The sequence below is a fragment of the Dipodomys ordii genome, unplaced genomic scaffold (assembly GCF_000151885.1).
Source record: "Dipodomys ordii isolate 6190 unplaced genomic scaffold, Dord_2.0 Scaffold77, whole genome shotgun sequence".
NCBI lineage: Eukaryota > Metazoa > Chordata > Mammalia > Rodentia > Heteromyidae > Dipodomys > Dipodomys ordii.
In genome coordinates, this window is record NW_012267293.1 from 3,367,990 (window position 1) to 3,389,038 (window position 21,049).

General features: G+C 45.4%; 1 protein-coding gene and 1 non-coding gene across 2 annotated transcripts in view; one reads left to right on the forward strand and one right to left on the reverse strand.

Moving 5' to 3' along the window:
* Positions 1-326: 326 nt before the first annotated feature.
* Pacrg (PARK2 co-regulated) overlaps positions 327-21,049 on the reverse strand; it is a 384,427-nt gene continuing 363,704 nt past the window's right edge. The window contains exon 5 of the mRNA XM_013024542.1: positions 327-981. Within this exon, the coding sequence (XP_012879996.1) occupies positions 821-981 (161 nt within the window). The 3' untranslated portion in view covers positions 327-820. The remainder of the gene's footprint in view (positions 982-21,049) is intronic.
* Trnaa-ugc lies at positions 2,643-2,715 on the forward strand. Its single transcript has one exon. It is a non-coding gene; the product is annotated as a tRNA-Ala (tRNA).

Sequence of the window (21,049 nt, forward strand, 5' to 3'; positions counted from 1 at the left end):
TCATACCCGTCAGCCATTTTCTAGTGACTCGGAGCCCTACACAAACTTCAGGGAAAGGTTTTGTCAGTAGCATGCCGAGTCTGAGATGTCCTGTGTCGCTCTGTGCCAGGACAAGCACAAGTGAGGCCTGTGTCTAAGGCTGTGTTTGCAAACTCAGATCTCACCCCTGCCTGCCCCTGGACCCCACCTGCCCAGCCTCCATACCTCCACCACATCCCAGCTAGGCCGGCCCCGGAACCCAGTTCCCCTGCTCAGCCAGCAGCATTAATTATGCTTATAGCTGAGGTTAGAATGGGCTGCAAAAATTTCCTGGTGTAATTGGAATATAGATTCAACAGTTTTATTGAATGTCAAAGCACATTATTCCGCACAGCTGCTAGAGAGGCGCGCCTGAACCGATGCCTTTCTTCCATGACAAACACCTATTAAGTGGTCAGCACAAACTCTCCCCTCACGGCCCCTGACATCATCCTCAGGGCAGGCAGACACAGCACAGCAATTGCTGAATTGCGTATGAAAATTATAGCTTTATTGTCCATACAACTGAAGGTTTAACTCGGACTCCTGCCTCCATCCGAGCCATAGAAAGCAGCAATTCTTCTCGTAGAACAAATAAGCACAGTACACTATTGTAATCTAAGAAACAGGCACTATTTATGTATTGGAAAGCCTTGCTCTCAATAGGGCTAACAGTCCAATGGCCCAGAAGCCACTATTTTACCAGCTGTAAGAAGTCACAAGGAATCTGATGCCAAAAGTGGCAGACGCAGACCCTGGCCGCCCAGGAGGACGCCTTCCTCTTGTCCTGCCTAGGCCGCCGTCAGTTCAGCAAGCACGACTCGTAGGTGGGCACCATGTATTTGATGTTGATGAAAGCATCCTCCCCTCCATAGCGCTCGAAGGCCTCCAGGGTCTCCTGGATCAGGTCCCCGATGTTCTCCCTCTTCTGCTGGCTGTAGTCAATGCCGTCTCCGGAGTTCACTGGTTCGGGCAAACATACAAAGAGGCCATTACTTCTGGGCAAGGGTCCCCTCTAGTCCCACCCACTGGTCCGGGTACGACTCGTCTGAACACTTAGTAGGAAACACCGACAGACAAGGCTTTTCTGGGGTCTTGCTGAGATTTAGGACTGGTTATAACTTTACAAAAATACCAGACCCCAGGGAAGAACTGATGAAAAGAATCTAAAGTGAAGAAACAAGGAGAGAAGTTCATCATGTCCCTAAGACACCTCCAGTTGGGGCTCTGGGTTTCCTTCTGACTACTGCGCAGAGCATTCTCTTGGGCTGGGGCTTTTCAACATCACAGTTGAGCAGAGTGTAGAAGAAGTGACCTATCATCAGGCCAGGCCATGGGTCCAAGCACTCGAAGGAGCTCAGCCCTTCCCTGTGATTTGCCACTTGTGTACCAGTGGTGAACTCTTTTTCTGGTGGGCACCAGGGACGAGGAGTCGGTTACTGTGGTGATTTCCCTCCTGGCTGCATGTCTGTGGGTGGGAACCTCGGTCTCTGCCATGGCTGCTACTCCTGAGCCGCCACGGGATCTTTGGAGGACCCTGGAGTTTGTGTCGCTGCTCATTTTTCCATCTTCAAGCTAAGACCCAGCCACCCAAGCCTGGCATGGCCACTGTGGCGGCCTCACACATTCTCCAAGGAAAGGAGTCCTCCGATGCCGCAGGAGCCTGCACCTGACCTTCTCAATCCCCCTCAGCCATTGGCCGCATGGATGGAGAGCCCTAATGGCACCCAGGCCCCGAGGTGGCGGGTGGAATTATCAGAGCATGGGTATCTGGCAAGGGTGGACCCCAGGTGTGGCATCCCGACTAGAAGCCCTGCACGCTGTCCAGGCTGCACAGGGGCATCGCAGCCACTCTGCAGCATGGGCAAGCCATTGCTGGGTCTCTACAGAATAGCCATGCTGCTTGTCTCATTTGTGACGTGGGACAGGTAAACAGGGCTGCGAGGAGCCGGAGGGATGAGGCGGCGCGAGCTGGGCCCCCGGGATGCCACGGGGCGGGTGGGCACACGACAGCCAGGATGGAGCTGCACGCAGGGGGCTTGTTTGTCTCGTGCTTCAAATATAGCCTTAAGCTGTTGAGGTGGTTTGGATATAAAACGTGGAGAGGCTGAAATGGTTTCAGTTTCTCTCTCTGTTGTTTGGGACATTTCGCAAAGGTTGGGTAATGGTTCAGCCCAGAATAAACGCGACGACTGTCATCCAACACTGCACAGAGAAGTAGTCCTTGCACTTGATTTTTCCACAAACGTTTTTGAGAAACAACACTGTCTCTGATGACACAGAGATGGTGAATCGCCACCCCATTTCATTTCTCTTGTGAGGAGAAAGCAGGCAGAGATACAAATAATTTTCAAAAAGAAATATGTTTTGAACCATGAAACTGTATAGTATGTTCATTTTTACTAAAAATGAATGGAAAATTATGTATAATACCATTTTTTTTCATGATAGAGGCCTTCTCGCTACCACATAGTAAGCTGGATTTAAGTCAACTTAAAGTCTGATTTACAGAGCAGTTGATTAGCTAAAATACACAAATGTATACAATGTATATCTATATATATATTTTGTTTAAGCCATATTTATAGTACAAAACAACTAAGAGAAAAGGAATTTGAGGGGCTGGGAAGGTGGCTCAGTGGTAGAGCGCTTGCCTTGCATGCATGAGGCCCTGGGTTCAATTCCTCAGCCACCCCATAAGCAAAAAAAGAAAAAAGCCAGAAGTGGTGCTGTGGCTCAAGTGGTAGAGCACTAGCCTTGAGCTGAAGAGCTGAGGGACAGCGCCCAGGCCCAGAGTTCTGGCCCCACGACTGGACCCAAAAAAAGAGAAAAGAAAAAGGAAAAAAAGAAAAGGAATTTGAATAAAATGGTGTTCTTGTTTCTGAGCAAAATTAAAAAGACCACTTCAAAAATAACCTAACCCCAAAGCTAGATAAACACATTTAAAAGGCAAAAAGGTCTTTCTTAGCCAGGCACTAGTGGTTCACACCTATAATCCTGGGGGTGGGTGGGTGAGGGATCGAGATCTGAGGATTGTGGTTTGAAGCCAGCTCAAGCAGAAAAGTCTGTGAGACTCTTTTTTTTGGGGGGGGAGTCCAGTTGTGGGGCCTGAACTCTGGGCCTGGCCTGGGCACTGTCCCTCAGCTCAGCTCAAGGCTAGCGCTCTACCACTTGAGCTACAGCGCCACTTCAGGCTTTTTTCTTTTTGCTTATGTGGTGCTGAGGAATTGAACCCAGGGCCTCATGCATGCAAGGCAAGCGCTCTACCACTGAGCCACCTTCCCAGCCCTGTGAGACTCTTATCTCCCATTAAACAGCAGAGAATTAGAAGTGGCACTGTGGCTCAAAGTGGTAGAGTGTTAGCCTTGAGCAAAAGAGCTCAGGGACAGCGCCCAGACCCCACGACTGACAAATACATAAATAAGTAAATTAAAAAATAAGGTTTGCTTTCCTTCCCTCTCCCTCTCCTCCTCTCTCTCCCTCTGCCCCTCTTCTCTCTCTGTCCCTCTGTCTCTGTCTCTCTCTCCCTCTCTCCTCACCCACATCAGAAAGATACAATTCTGGGTTATACTTGGGAGCATCTATGTGGTCCTCCTCTCCGGAACCTTTTGAGTTGAGTTGAAAGGAGGAGGCACAAGAGGAGGAGAAGGAGGAGGAGGAGGAGGGGTTTGGCAGGCTGTGGTTGCTGTTGGTTACAATTATAAGAAAAGATATTTAGGATAAAGTAAGTACTAGGCCAGCTCAAGAATCTGAGATGGATCAGGAAAAGAGTCAGCAGTGAGAACACCGTGACAAGGAGACAGATAGCAGAGAATGCATCTGTTAGGGATGACTTCAGCAACTCGGATCCTAATCAGTGCGGGAAGAATCTCCCGAAGGTCTTTTATCTTTTCGTCCTTCTTCCCCCTAAATGCCATTCCTGATAAACACCAACTTGTGATCTTTGACGGGCTTAGGCTGTGGTAGATGGATGGAGGTTGGCATGGCATAGCTGAACCCACCCCTTCGTGGCACCTGGTAAATAAAGTCAGTGGTGAGGCTGAATGGTGACAACGACAAATATATCAAGGAGTAATAAATGGTGGCTTTGTTGGGATATTAGTCAAAGGTCAAGAACTGAATAGGACATGGGACAGACATATTTTCCTGATGTGAGTGTAGGCGCTTGGAAAGTCTGCACACAATGGAAAGCCTAACACGCCCTGTTTTTTCCACTGCCATCCAGAAAACAGCGGTGTCAGGCACCGTTTTATTTCATATTCTTATTTTGTAAAAAATGTTTAAACTGTGGGAGTAAGTAAGCTATGTAGCTTTTTTGTTTCTCAACAGTGTATAAACCTGGAAGATGAAAGAACAGAGCAGAACAGAAATTGTTTATTCAGAAAGCAAGTTGGAGTTGAGATCTTTTGTGCTTGTGGAATGTGAATCCTTGGGGCAGAAAAAGACCAAAACTAAAGAGTGCGTGGCTATTTAGCATGCTGTACTGATGGCACAGCACAGCTGAGTGTCAAGCACAGTTGAGAGGCAGGTGAGTAATATGATCTCCATTTCAAAACTGCCTGGTTGTCAGATTCTTCGAGAACTTGAAATTGAAGTGATTAGTTTGAGCTCACCATTTTAAATAAGGATGACGCTGTCGGAAAGTATGTTTGTGAGAACAGGACACTTAAAAAAAGACAACAACCAGATGGTTATTTACAATAGTCAATTCTGATTAGGAAGATGACATTTCAATTTAGGAAGCTAGAGTCTATTTTATGTTCAGCAGCTAGAAAGATACGATGATGATGGAAAAGACATGTTTTATTTATAGCCAAACAAATAAGGCTATAACAAAGGTTTAAACCAGACTTGGGGTTGTGAAAAGACGACATGCAAAGAGAATAGAACAAGGGGTGCAGAGCTGTGGAGAGGCACTTATGCAGGAAGCAACCGCTGCCCTGATTATTTGAAATGCGTTTACCACCCTGAATGCTGAGTTTTCTCTCTTTAAAAGTATGCAAGCTCTGTTTTCTGTCTAAACCTTTGGTAAACCATCCTGACTGGGAAGCCTTTTCCTTCTGATGCCATCCGGATCAGATCTGGACAAGGTGAGGGCACAGTCCCTCCCCAAATGCCATCCTCCTGGTACAAGAAGCCAGCTCTTGGCTGGGAAACAGCAGTGGAAACACCTTGTCACCCAGGGCCACGGCAAAGGGCAGTTGCATAAGACACATTTCTATTTCGCACAGATCTGTGCCTTGGTGGACACAGGCCCGTCGCTGACTGGGGGAGCAGGGAGTTTTGATGAAATAGTCTCACTATGGATTTTTAACTGCTAGCCTATATGAAACCTCATTCTTTTCCTTTGTTTAGTTACAACGATGACTGGCGGAAGGAGAAAAATCAGAGGCAAGGGAGACAAAGCCAGAGAGAAAGGCCAAAGTTGTCATGGGAGCGCTGTTTCCTGGGGCTCACCAGAACCCTTGGCGTTGGCTGCAGGGCGGCCACTGGTCACGGGAGGAGACTTCCCTCTGCAGAATGAACTCTCACCGAGACCCTGGAGGGTAATGCAGCATGAGAAAAGCTCAAGACCATTTCTTTCTGGGGCAGGAGCATACTGATACTGTCCAGCTAAGGCTGCTTAGGCCACCACCTTCTCTCTTGGCCACAGCAGTCATCTGGACCCTGGGGACCGTGCCTGTGCCCAGGCCTCACAGGACACCCCTGCGGATGCCGAGCACCTCCCTGGCTGCGGTCCTGGCCACTGGACCTGTACCCACTTGTGGCGGGCAGGCACCAGTCTCTTATCTTGCCAGGAAGAGCAGTGACGGCTGCGTGGCCGGCCCCTGGGAGGCTCGGGGGACCTTCGTCACAGCTGGGTTCTTTCCAGACTCCACTGTTTGGGGGAACCTATTCTTCAACAGTACACATAAGCATGTCTGACAAGCAGTGAGACGCAGTGCACTGACGTAGAGATGGCAGTCTTGTTTTAGTCACTTGAACGTGGAAGTGCCTACTTCAGGCAGCAATCCTGAGGTTCTTCACTGGATGCCACACACAGGCAGTCACTGTTGGTACCTTTGGGCATTGGCTAAAGAAATCAACAGGCCTGAGTTCAGGAAAAAAGCATTTCTGTGATTTCTGGCGTGTCCTGAGAGAGGCAGTGACATTTCCTGTTCTCAGTGAGGGACAAGATGGCACAGGTGGGCAGCGTCACCAGTCCATAGCTAGACTTCAGCCTGTCCCGCCTCTGCTCACGTCTGAGATGGCCCAAGGGCTGGAGGCCTTTCAAAGTCCACGAGCACAGATTCCAGAAGGAAATGCCCCACGGGAAAACTGAAGCCATCAGGAAATGGCCAGGGATGACTCAAAGCCTCTTCTCACACCACACACTAACTTCTAGAAGCTCTGACTTGCACTAGAACTCACCAACCTCTTTAACAAAAGTGGTTCATATTTCTTAAGTACACAAGAATGCTTTAAAAGAAAAAGCACAGGAATTAGGAAATCCCTCGGACAAATAGTGGATGAGTAAGTAGACAGACAGCCCAGGTCACCTTCTCCTGGGGCGGCACTGGCCACCAGGCAGACTGGGTGGCCGCGCCTCCAGGACTGAGCCACAGCAGTGAAAGGCAGGCCTCGGGTACCCGGGTGGGTGACACTTCCTGTCAACTCAGCTTCCACTGCATGTGGCAAGTGTGTGGTCACGAGTGGCCACTTCACACACAGCCCTTGAGGCGAATCTAGACCACGCCCCCCCCAAAGCGGGCCCAATTTGACGAAGTTCATCAGGAGGAAGCAAAGTGCAGTAGGGCCTTGTCTCCCCTCCCCCCACCCCCACGCCGCATGGGGTGCCTGGGGGGCCCTGCAAACCCCTCCCCGCTGGTGTGGTGGCAGGGTAAGCTCATGGAAGCCACACGGAGCAGAATTGGCAAATACTAACAGAACAAATCCAATTGTTCCTTCTGGATGGAAAAGGCATTTTTGGTGAGATGGGTGGGCCTTCTCCAGTGCTTAACTGAAAGATGTCAAGAGCTCTAAGATCCAACTAAAAAGATTTTCACCTGCTAAGACCTTTGGTGGCACTGGTCACTCACCGGTCATAGTGATGGCAACTATGTGGAAAAGAAAGTGAGCCCTGGGGCCTAGGTGCCGGTCCTGGCAGACATCACGGTCAGAAGACACTTAACTATTGCAGATGTTTTGCTGGATGCCTGTCAGTGACTCTCCTTTACATTTAGTGGCTTTAGAAATCAGATGACTGTCCTGTTTGTGCTAATTGCTTATTTAAGCAATGAATATGTAATTCCAGCACTCAAGGAGGCTGAGGCGGGAGGATCACAGAGTTGCCTAATGAGACCCCTCAAATGCAAACACATGATCATGCTTTAGAGTTTTGAAATGCTTGCTTTTGAGCCATTTTTTTTAACACCTTTTGAAATGGGGCCTGACTGTGTTGTCTAGGAAGGTCTTGGACATCTAGGCTCATTGAGCTTCCTGCCTCAGTTTCCCTGAGTGTTGAGACTACGGCTGCCAGCTGGCATGACTAGCTAAGTTTCTTTTTTCTTTTTAATTTGGAGAAAAGGGGGAAATAGAATGAAGAATACACATTTGTTCTATCTTTTAAAACATTTTCGACTTTAGCACCTAAAGTATCAACATTTGTATTGCCAGAAAATTCCTATAAACTAGGAGCTAGCTTGGATCAATCTACTTTATGAGAATAGGTTTACATATTCTAAAATAAAAGCATTTCCTCCATGAACTGTAGATAATCACAGGGGAAACACCTGCGGAGCCCAGAAGTCCAGTGTGTCCTTTTCTGGCAGTGACAGGACAGAGAAGAAAGCACCTAGGACAAAATTCACTTTCCTACACAGAGTAAGAAAGCTTTGGGTACATAGGAGGTCTTTTGGTTTTGGAATCCACAAGAACTAGTTTCCTTCCTTCCTTTTCTCCTTCCTTCCTTCCCTCCTTCCTTCCTTCCCTCTCTCCTTCCTTCCTGCCTTCCTTCCTTCTCTCTTTCTTTTCTTTAGTTTCCAATGTGATAACAAAAATGACCTTTCTCTCTCTTTCTTTTTTTTTGAAAGAAAACTTGGCAGAGCGTCTTTTTCTCTCTTAATCATAATGCCATGTCACCTCACTGTGAGTTCTTGGTGTTTCTGTGTCTGGGCCATGCCCAGACACTGCCCCTCTTGGAATTAGGCTTTCCCTAGATTCTCATAACAGACAATTCCAAAATCTTGGTCCCTGAGTATGTGAGTCAAAGTTGCAATGGCTTTGCAACCCCAAACTTATAATCACTGTCCTATCTGCCAGGCTGGAGCTGCCCAAGGGCCTAAACACTTCACGTCTTCTCAGATCTTGCTGACAGGAATGAAGTTCACAAGATTTCCTCCCTTGAAGATGAAGGCTTTGAAGTAAGCCCTAGGTTCCCAGCTGGAGGCCTGCTCTTTTCCTTATCCTGACACTGAAGCTGGGGACGAAAGCAGGAGACCAGCTGAGCATACACGTCAACTCGAGCTCCCTGGGCCTTTGCAGCTGCCGAGTGGGGTCACCAATCACTTGTGGAACTGGAGAAACCATGGGTCTTGGCCCAACTACTGATTCAATACCTAAATTTCCCTCAGATAAACAATGATAATTTTAAAAAACAGCCATAGTTCTCCAACTACAATATACTATAGAGTTTAGCTCTCTCTATAGAACAGCAATAATGGTGGCCAGTGTAACAGAGATGACATTGGATGCAGATGAATGAGTAATTCTGAAGCTGTTTGCCAACGGAAAGATCATTCGCTTTCTTTGGATCTCAGTTATTGCCTCTGTGTGGTAAGGGGCGAACTCTAGATGACCCCCGAGTCCTCTCCATCCTAACACTACTTTTTATAATACCTCACTATAAGTTTGGAATGAGTCTTGGAAATAATGGTTATCCAATGGATGACTTGTATTTCATTCAAAAACGTGATCACAAAGCAACTGCTTATAATTCTTCAAAGTAAGTCACAAATCTCATAAACATCCAATTCAGCTTTCAAATCAAGTTCTAACAAAGCTTGAAATGTTTATGAAATTAATTTTAGTTGAGGAAGAGAACGCTGTCAAAACCCAAGTCATTTGTTGAGCTACTACCAAACCCTCTATTACATAAAGTCAGCACAGTTTATGATGCCTTGGAATCATATATTGGCTTATTTTTTAAAACTATTTCCAACTGACAAAAAGTAGCTCAAAATTACAAGTAAGGAAAGTTAGGGAATTCTCTGATTAATGATTACTGTGACATACATGTTAGATGAAGAAATACAGATGGGCTTACCCATTTATCCCTGTGCAGGATAAATACAACTATAAAGCCAATCATCAATGAATTCAAGCTTAGGAAGTGGTAACTAATCTCATTTTCTTGTTGGCCAACAGGATTCAATGAGTAGACTGTGTCAAGAGCTGAGAGTTCTTAGATGTGTACTTTAATCTATTCCCTGCTGTCTTATCTCATGGTAGAGTAACAACAACAAGAACGTAATGTCCCTTACAGATTAGGTCATTTAAAACAAAGAAGAGCTGTAGGAACTAAGTGCTACTATCACTCCCTTGTATGGAAAAGAAATGAGGCCTCTAGAGGTGGGCTGACTTGGTGCGGGGCTGGTGATACTGGAATTTGGGAAAAGAAAAATGGAGGCGGGGCTCTGCTGAGTGCAAGAAGGTGACAGGAAGGGCTGGAAGAGGAACCAGGTGCCACGTGGCATCAAGGGAGAGGTGGGGGCAGAGCGTGGCATGTCACCTACAGGAACTTGTAGATTAATTTCATATTTCATTCCTCCTATCTTTATGAGGAGGTATGGTCACTTACTTCTAGCACTGGTATTACCATGTGCAGTGCTTCAAGGGATACAAGAGAACAAAGCACCCGAGAGTTACTCTCTGAGGAGCATTGCTAGGTGGAGGGATGCCCAGGGGTACAAGGACAGCCAGTGATTGCAGATGGCATGAATGGTAAGAAGAGGAGAAGGGAAGAGGTAAGAATCACGCCAGTCTCTGAATGAGCCTTTGCTATCCCTGCACCGCGAAAATAAAAAGGCAAAATCAAGCTCAGATGTTGGGAAGTGTATGAATCAAAGTGGTAAGGCTGGGGCTGGGGCTGGGAATAGAGCCCTGGCATGGCTCTGAGCTGGTGCCGGTCACTGGGAAGGTTTCCATGTGAGAGGAAGATGGGGGGTGGGGTTTCTGGTTTCCCTTCAGGGCAGTTTTTAAAAAAATGATTTTCCAATTGTATTTCGTGGGTCTAATGAGGAATAGAGACACCCTGATGTTCCCCACCAGGAGGATGCTGACGGCCCAGGCCCTGAGTTTGAGCTCAGAAGAAAAGAAGTTGTTTCCAGGTAGTTTCATCTGTTTTCCAGTGTCTTCCTGACTTCAAGTGGGGTTTTTGCAGCATCATTCTTAAATTTGAGAAGAAAATCTTTGCCAAAAGTGAAAAATCAGAATGTCCCATTTACGTGATTATCAGCTTTGTTCCAATAGGAAGGACACACACACACACACACACACACACACACACACACATATATATATATATACATATATATATATATATGTTACTATTTAAATTCTGTTTAATATAATTTCCTTCACACTGACATGGTCATTTTCAACCAGCTCTAGAAGTGCTTGGGATTGGAAAGGAAGCACTGATTGCTGCTTTTAGGAGTGATGCAAACCCATCGAGATAATTTGAACTGCTTAGACACCGTTGTTGGAGATGGTTTAAAAGAGCCACATTGGTGGTGGTTAACACCATATTCTATTTTCAGGAAACATGAATCATGGCAGCTATAACCCATTTTCAGAGCTGGTTTTGATTTTCTATAATTGAGGCACAAAGGTAGAAAAAGAAACCTCTGATTTCTAACAGATGTTACTAACACAAGCTCAGTAGCTCATGCTCCCCACAGCTACATTTCTCAGCTCATCTTGGCTGGACCTTTCGTCTTCCATCTGCATCATGAGCTCAGCACTAAGAACATGCTTGTGTCCAGCGTCTCAGGGAATGTCATGTAGCTAATCCTTGGAAGTAAGAGCTGGTCTAGTAGGGCATAAAAACGAAGGTGAAATACTTTTATGAGCTTTTACTTCTCTCCTATTAAAATAGTAAATAGACTCCCTAATTGTGCTTACGATGAAGAAACACATCATACCCTTAGATCATTTCTGCAGATCAGGTGTTCCTCCATTACCTGGGATATATTTCAGCTCCCCTGATGTGTCTACTCTTCACAAGTTCTAAAATGAATTGATGGACATGGGATGTGAGTATATTTCCAAGCCATTATCTGGGAGTTTAGAAAGTAGGACTATTTCTCATCAAATGAGCTCAATTAATGGCAAAATCATACATTTAATGAGCAAATCAACGCAATCTGCTGTGCAAAAGTGAGTTAACTGCTATTAAAGGGGTAGAGTCAAAGCTTTCGAGCCTTTTATAACTGTCTCAGTCTAAAATAACCTTGAAAACTCTTTCAAAGCTCTATCAACATTTATCAGCTTCTACTCCGAGTTGCATGTGTCAAGTGTCATTCACGTGGCCCCCGGCACACCCTGGCCCAACAGTGGAACTTGCCTAGCCATGGTTTTTATAACTATTCAGAGCTCTGCTGATGTCCAATCAAGGTGGGGGAAAAAGAATGAAGAGACGGGGAGATAAGGAGGGAGAGAGGGAGGGAGGGAGGGAGAGAAACAAGGAGGTTTCGAAAAAGGAGTGGGGGAGTGGGGAGAGAGGCCTCTAAAGTCCAGGGGAAATTTTAATGTGGCTATGTAAGTTGCAATAGCAGCACAGCTAGGCTTGTACAAGAATCAACAGGAAAGTTGGTTACAAGTGCTGGTAAATGAAATGCGCTGACTTTTGATACTTTTGAATAAAGAATAGTTATTTGCCTGAGTTACATTTTTATCTCCTCAAATTCCCAGTTTGGTGCACCCAATTGCTTCTCTCTGAATCAGGATTTTGTGGAGGTGAATGGAGACAAAGACAACGTGGGTATAAAATGTCAGGCTCCTAGGGGAGGTCCCAACCACAGGAACCCAGATGGCCCCGCCCCTAGCTGCACGTGACCCCCCTGCTTCCCACAGGCAGTCAGGATGAGGCAAGGGTCAGCACGAGAGTGTGTGCTGTGTTTGTAATGCTATAACGAGCTATTGATTAATTTTGACAATTACAACCGCAGCTATGCTTTTATCAATACAGTAGATCCGGCAGAATGGCAGACTGTCTGTAATTTAACTCTCCTCTGGGACGGGATGGAAGAACAGCCCGTAGGATGCCAGCAAGAGACCCTTTGCCTGGTCTCTGATAAAATGGGTTCCCTTGTGATGCATGCAGAGCGCTCTGTGATCCTCAGGTGATGTGGAGGCGGCCATCCGCAGCGCCCCTGTCCTGGGACAGGACCAGCATTAGCTGCAGCTTCTTTTTCTAGCCTAGGCAGGTACCTTGCCCCCTGAACAAGATCCTCTTTGTGGGACTCTATGCGAGCCACTGCTGCATAAGCTCTCATGGCCAGCTTGTCTCCCTCTAGACTGCAGTAGTTGGTCCTGCCCCAGTGACAGGCAGGCTTAGCTGGGTAAGGGCTGGCAGCCATGTTTATTTGTGTTTGTGCAAAGTCCTGGTCTTTCCAATTTCAGGAGCACTGCTCACCATTTGCCAGTTCCTGAGATTGCTGGCTTGCTTTGACAGGAAAATGTGGGGTTTACTTTTACACAGATATCTCCCATTGTGGTTCCTCCAGCCATAATGAGGTCTTTAGCTTGTGGCATTACTGTAGGGCTTAATAGACATACAATATGGGGAAACAAAGGAGGAGGCGACAATGCTTGATAAGAAATGTACTCATCATCTTGCCCATGTAATTGCAACCCTTCTGTACAGTATTTTCACAATAATATATATATATATATATACACACACACATACAATAATCCACATACAAATTCCCTTATTTCATATTTTGATGAAGAATGTCTAATTAGTACAATGTATACATTATATGTATATTATTATATGTATGCATATCATTATATGAGGGAAATAACTAGAGGGAGAGGAGGGAGGGAGGGAACATAGCAGTTCCATTGCTCAACACTGATCATAAGGAGGACGCTATGTCAGAAGACTGGGAACAGCACATGTCTCCTGTCCTTCCCTGTCCTTGCAGGAAGGGGGAGTTCTGGGATGAAGTCAGTTAGGAACCCCTCTCTCCCCGACCCCTCCTCTTCTTACACTTCAGCTAAAATCTCCACACCACATCTACCACCTGCACTTCACGGATTGCTACTTTGCCTTTGGAGCATGAACTCTTCCTCCTCTTTCAAATTCTTCAAGGTCATGGCTGCAGTTCCCTCAGGATGGGGCCGATCTCACAGCTCCTGCCCAGGGCCCAGCTCCGGAGTCTGATGTTTGCAGAGCAGCCTCAGACCCTGAAGAAACTGGGGGCACATGTCCTGGCAGACAAGCAGTGCACTTACTGAGCTGCCCTGGGTCTCAGACCTGTGCAGCCTGAGAGGAGGTCTGTGGAGCACTGGGCAGAGGGCTCATCTAATTTCTTGGCCTTACCCTGGCATCTCCCTGACAGGGTAAGGATACACCTTTACCTGGTATCTCCTGGGAAAACTAAAACTACATTGAGACACGCATGAAAGTGGGAGATGCCAACTGGGCAAGAAGCCAGACTGGGAGGAACAGCAAATACAAAGGCTTGAGGTTGGCACAGGTCGTCTCAGTGCATGATTTTAGCTACTTATCATGTCCATGTTTCTAACCTTGATAGACATTGTACAAAATTATTGTTCATAACGGCAGCTTCATAGCTATGGAGTGGAAGAAGTTTAAGTTACTTGACTCTGAGACATTAAGGCTATTCTAAATTTGCACTATTTTTGATCCCGATGCAATAAACAAATTTGTGCTATGGCTTTTGCTTGAGTTCTATTATTCCTTGCCTTTACCTAGCAGGTGGTCTCATGTGGCCATCCAGGAAGGCCAGGAGTTGTCAAGAAGGTCTGAAGAGTTATTTTCCTAGTGTACAATCAGCAATGTATTCACGGAGCAGTGCGACTTCTTGAAATAGCATGACTTCCTGGAGGACATGACTTCATAGAGGACATGGCTTCCTGGAGGACAGGAGTTCACGGAGGACATGGCTTCACGGAGATCATGGCTTCATGGAGGACATGACTTTGGAGAGCAGACAAGTGGCGGGAGCAGTCACTGCTTTTAGGGATGCCCAGGGTGCTGCCGGGCAGTGCACTGGAGCTGGGGAATCCTGGGGACTGTGATGAGCCGTCGGAGGAAATTACAAAGTCAATTATTTCGAGTAACTAAATTATCACTCCAGAAAGAGGAACATTTCTAGTGAGTGAGGTTCACAAGCTCTTCTCACACAGCTCTCCTCATGCACCATCACTTCAGCTCCTCAGTCATGCTGGGAAGCGCTGGGCTCAGGTACCATCAAGCCTGGCTGACTCCAGCTGGTCCACAGTCTCCTTCCCTTCAAGTAAGACTTTGGGGTTATCTTCAATTGGATTGTCTACAAGTGAGGCCATAGTTGTTTCTTTGGTTTGCATGGAAAGTACTTGCTACATTTGTTAAACATACACCCTTGCAATAGACCGCTATTGGCTTAAATTTGTATTGGTATTTCTGTACTTTGTAATCTATGGGAATCCTAAAAGATGAAAAGTGACCTGGAATTAATTCCCCTGACCTCTGGGAAGTAGAGCTGCAGGATGGGGGTGAGATAGATAAGAGATAGCTCAGGAGGTGCTGGAAGATAAACCTGGGGATGTAGATGTAGCAGAGGCTGAGCAATTCCTCGGACTGAAGGTTAAAAGACCAGTAGCAGTGGAAACTGAAGTCTGCTGTTTATCTTTGGCCAGGGACAGTGCAGATAGCTGCAACATGAGCCTCCTTCATAGTCAGGCCAGTGGCCTTCAGGGTGAGCTGTGGTGGGTGTGCCAACGCTCTTCTTAGGCATCAATAAGCACATCTGCGTGGATTCTGCTGTGAGGTTTGTTGATGAAGCTGCAGATCTTCTTTAGTAAATTACAGAGGAAAAATACATGCTCTTATTGCAACTAATGAAGCAATGCTTAGTAGCAGGAAGAAAGTTCTGAATGTCATTGAATGTTTTGAACAACACCAAAGGAAGAGTGGGTTTTAAAGTTAAAAACAAACATTGGGAAATTATTTTGAATTTCTGATAGGCATGGGGCGATTGCAAAGTCAAACCTGTAACTGACACAGCCACTCAATTCATTAAGGTAAATATAATTTTTGGAGAGATGGTGATCTTTAGTTCAGAGTTAGCCGGTTATTTCTTTTGCTTTCTTCCTCCTCAACTTCCTTTCATGTAGCTATAGTATTAGAAGATATAAGGTTATCAACTAAGAAAAAGCAGGCTGCCTGCAGATATCAGTGTGAATCACTGGAAGTCACTTTTCTCATAGTGAGGAGCTACTGGCAGGTCTAATTACTGCCCTATCTGAAAGACCAATGTATGATAAAATTTGAGAAATAAATCGCCAGGCTGCTTGCATTACTGTGTGTTCCAGCCATTACTCTCTAAGACCGAATCTTTCTGAAATTATCTAGCAGTCCCATAAAGCATTACTGAACTTGAACCTCAAAAACATTACCAAGATAAAGATAAAAATTCTGGTGGTAAATTAAGCTACTCAAAATACCAAACTCTTTTAAGTCCTATTACATTGTTTTCTGCTCAAAGGAACTAAACTGCCTCCCCCCCTCCTTTTTTTTGCAGGGGAGGCAGGCAAACAGGGCCTGGCGCTGTCCCTGAGCTTTCGTGTTCAAGGCTAACACTCTACCACTTGAGACACAGTTCCACGCTGAGCTTTTTGGTGGTAAATTGGAGATAAGAGTCTCATGGACTCTCTTGCCTGGGTGGCTGGGGAACCTTGAACTTCAGATCTCAGCTGCTGAGTAGCTAGGATTATAGATGTGAGCCACTGGTGCCTGGCTTTACCTCACTTTTTAAGATGTCTTTTTTTAATTGTTATTTTTTAAAACTGCATCATTACAGAATGGCAATTTGGAAGTTTGTAAAGGAATAGATTTTGGGGTCTGGATTTCTTGCAGAAGGAAGGTAGACTTCCATGTGGTGAGGTGGGAAGGATGCTTCCTGAACACTGGCTGCTGGCCTTCTGGGGGTGGGGTGGGGGACAGGTTACCGGAAGGAGGCAGAGGCACTGGGACTCTGTGGGGTCAACGTCCTGATCCAGGTCACAGGAGGTGGAGCCAGTGTGGGCTTTGATAAAGAAACCTTTCTGATGAGTAGATCAGGACGCATGGGTACAGGGCGTGGCATGGGGCCTGGAAAGAAAAGGGGGTCCAGCATCGGATAGGCACGCTTTTAGGCATGTCCCCTTCATTCAACCCTTTCAGAGCTCTGTGAGGTTGGATGAAGTTGTTGGGGATGATGGAGAAGGTTCTCTCAAACATCCCTCTTGCCAGGGGGCCTCCAGGGATATGCAGATAGCCTCTAGAATGTACCAGCAAACACAGACCCAGTGGCAGCCCTAATGGTCTTTATTAAGGTTGGGGCTGAGGCTTCTTGCAGATGGTCTAAGAATGAGACAAACTGCCCTGTTATTTAGCTCCTGGTCGGAAGCCTGAGAGCAATGGGCTCCCCAAGACACGTTAGTTTCTCTCAGTTCCCTCGAGGGTTAATTCATAGAGCTCAGGGTATGCTCCCTATGATTCCAAATCTGTGCTCCAGTTAGAGATGGGATGTGATCTCAGGTCTACCTAAAGGCAATGTCTCTGCAACGTCCCCTTTCCAGTCAGCACAGTCGGCTGAACCACTTGACAGACATTTCCTACGACTGACCCAGTAATGCTGCTGGCTGGGGTACCTCCTGACCTCTGGGCATTGCTTGATCTGAAATATATTTTGCACCATTAAATTTTTCCTCTCCATCCAAGACAAAATAATAAATGGAGCCGACAAAAATTTGGGGTGGATTGAAATGATATCAATTCTTTTCAATGCATCTTACAATAGTAATTAAAGCTTTGCATTAGATTGATCTGGATGACACTGTCAATATCCAATCATGTCTTACTTATGCAATATCAATTTTATATGACCTGATCTAAATGTTGATGCCTACTGTGTATCAGGCACTGTGCATACAGGTGGTTTAGTTTTAATTTTTAGTCATCCCCAACATTCTTGTCAGGTTGGTGCTATTGTTCCTCACAATTTTACAGATGAGTTCCTTGGGTTTGAAGAAGGGCAAGTCCAGCTAAGTATGAAGTGTGAACCATTATATGCGAAGTAACGAAATGTCTTTGTATTTTGACCAAGAAATCAACTCTGATGCATTTAAAGATGATAAAAAACATCATTTAAAAATGTTTCTTTGCGGGCTGGGAAGGTGGCTCAGTGGTAGAGTGCTTGTCTTGCATGCATGAGGCCCTGGGTTCGATTTCTCAGCACCACGTAAGCAAAAAGAAAAAAAGCCAGAAGTGGCGCTGTGGCTCAAGTGGTAGAGCGCTAGCCTTGAGCTGAAGAGCTGAGGGACAGCGCCCAGGCCCAGAGTTCAGGCCCCACGACCGGACCCAAAAAAAAAAAAAATGTTTCTTTGCAATGTATGTATTGTTCAACTAAATGAAAACTTCTGTCTTAATTCTACCTCTATCAACAAACAACTATAGCTTCTGAATTATCTGTCTGATTAATGATGAGTTAACAATTATAGCATTGAATCACTGTGACTGGTAGAATTTACAGGTAAGGAATTGTAGTTAGTAAGAATTCAAATGTAATTTAAATGATGGTCAAAAAAATTCCTACAAAAGAAATGGCATCTGGCTCAGGAGAGTATTTCTTTCTTTTCCATTAGACGTTGGTTTACATTTGGGAAAAACTAAGACCAACCTGACTTTCTTTGATTGATTTAAAATGTAAATTTTGGGCTTTTTGATAATTTTGCTTGTTTCTCCGTAGCAATGGCTTGCTCACAGATTCTGTCCTCACTAAGCCTAAGGACTCCCTGCCCCCACACTGTAATATGCTTTTTAACTGGTTTTATAAAAATATTTCTGTGGGGTATACAAACTACAGTGACATAATTTGTTTTATTCCATGCAATTTCCTATAAACATGCTTAAAACAACATTTATAGCAGATTAACTTTCTTATATGAGATTAAATTGTCATTAATATACTTTTAACATTTTATGAAAAATATTTTAATACAAAGAAATACAATTTCCCCATCTATTTTTACTACAATTGCATTTTTTGTTTTAGATCATTTTCATTAAAATATCTTGAGTTTTCTAACCAAAAAAGTCAATTCTTTCCCCCCCCCCCTTAAAGAAATAATTGGGTCATATATTGTAATTGCTTTTAGGCTAGATAGTATCTTAGAAATAATAAAAATCTAGGTTGGAACTGGAGGATCAGAAAGTGATAGAAGATATTAATATGAGGCTAAGAGAGTATCAAAGTGTGGGTCTTATTATTTTCTTTTTACAGTTATCTCTTTTATATTCATGTTTTTAAAAACATAATTTTTCTAGAACCTTACTTAGTTTCCAAAAATCATTAAAATCTCATAAAAATGGCACGATGCTATAAGTCTATATTGGTTCTATATCTCACATTTTTGTAATGCTGTTCACTTTTCCTAAGAGGGATGTGCACCGTGACTCGCATTTCATATTACAACAGGTCTTCAACTCCCAATTCCCATGTGGAAGTTAGACCCTTTAGTCATAGATCATTTTTGTCTCATTGGCCATGGGTGGCTAATAACTGAAATTTACCAGGCATGTTTTCATAATTAATAGTGCAATGTCCACCTCAGGGTGACCTGCTGGAGGGGCAGGAGTCCCGGCCTTGCGCCTTTGAGCAGTGAGTATGTTGGGCGTGACTCCACTGTTCATAGGTTGATGGGCGTACTGTTGGTTTCTTTACCGGGATTGAAATAAGGCTGGGCCTTTGGATATTCAAAACTTGAGAGCCAGCTTGTGTGCTGCACAAGTGCTTGTTTACATGCATGTGCACATGGCTCTGAGTGTGTGTGTGCACGCGCGGCTCTTATGTGTGTGTAGTCCCTGGCAGAAATCTTTGAAGACACTTTCCTGTACAGCCGAAGTCAACAGCTCATTACTGACTACTGCTCATGAGCTACGTGTCATTAAAATCCCCAAAGAACGAGATGCTTCACAGGACTTTCCAGGAACTGCTCACTGTGAAATCTTTCATATTAAGATAAAAGAGAAGTCATGGAACATCTTTTCTCTGGTGATTTAAATAATGCCTGGATATACTGGGAGGGTCTAAATATTAGTGCTGTGTTTGATTTTTACATTCAGGATCAATTAATATCTCTTTTGGTCTTTCAAAACATCCTTGCAAAGCTGCGAGACTGCGTGCTTATTTCAATCTAGCCTGTTCTTCCACAGTGGTGAATTGATAAGGAATGCAAAGGAAAAAAAATCTCTTTAAAGGAATTGGAAGAAACTGAACTTAAAATTTACATAGTTTAAGTCACTCAATACTATCAAAGGATATTAAAGCAGCCACTTAGTTAAGGATCACAATTGAATTACAAACTATTTAGCTCAATGATAGATTCCTCTAGCATTTCCTCCTTTACCTCCTTTATTCTGAATTAATAAACTATTAATTAATTTGCACCAGTACTGAGGCTTGAACTCAGGGTTTTGTATTCTTGCTTGGTGTTTGTTCAAGGTTGGCACTTTACCACTGAGCCACATCTTGACTTCCAAGTTTTTAGTGGTTATTGGAGATAAAAGTCTCTTGGAGCTGTCTTCCTGGGCTGACTTTGAACCATGAACCTCAACTGTTCTGTCTCATGGAAAACACTGGATTGAGCTCGTTACTGCCTCTGGCCTTGTCACTTGCCATGGGGGGAGGAGATGGGGCTCAGCCACGCCCACCCACCCTCAAGGGTCCAGGCTGATCCTCCCAACTCTGAGGCCACCGCCACACTTGCTCCCTCACGCTCTGCTCCAGGCTGCCTTCCGTTGCTGTAACCACGCCAGGGTCTCTTCTAGTCTGCCTTTCTGTGCCCTTAAATCCATTCTCTACCAGCACGGACTGTGCTTCTGTGGACTCAGCTTGTGTTCCATTTTTCCCCTTGGGTAAGCAATCGGAATCTGCCATTACTCATACAGTGGACTTCTGCTTCCTCTGCCAGGCTGGGCCCTTCAGTGTGGGCTTCAGGCTGGCTCCCGGCTCCCGGCTCTTTGGCTGGGGCACTGGGCTCCGCTTAAACCCGATGTCACCTAAAACCACACCAGGGACCCCATCCTCTCAGGTCTTTGACGTTCCTTTCAGCTGGGCTTCCTCCCCTGCTCCTGTGAGGGCCCCCTCACCCGTCGGAGCGCTCGGCTCAGGCCATCTTTCTTCCCTTATTTGTTTGCAGGGGGTTCCGTTTGGCTTCCCTGGTGGCCCTTACTACCATGGACCCAGATATGTGATTTATGTGTTGCTGTGGCTGGGATGTAGTTTGAGGGTCTCCCAGGGCTTTGTGGGTGACACTTCATCCCACTGTAAACACTAAGAAGTTCCATGCAACTGTTGTTTGGAGCTGGGCCTTTGGGAGGTGATTGGGACAATGTGAGGTCGTTAGGGTGGAGCCATGACTGAAGCCTGGTAGCTATGCAAGAGGAAGAACACACACACACACACACACACACACACCACACCACACCCACATACACACACATACACACATACGCCACACACACACACCACACACACACATACACACACATACGCCACACACACACCACACACACATATACACACCACACACACACACCACACACACACCACACACACACCACACACACCACACACACATACACAGCACACATACCATACACATACACACACACCACACACACACACACCACACCACACACACATACACACACTACACAGACATACACACACATACGCCACACACACACACCACACACACATACGCCACACAC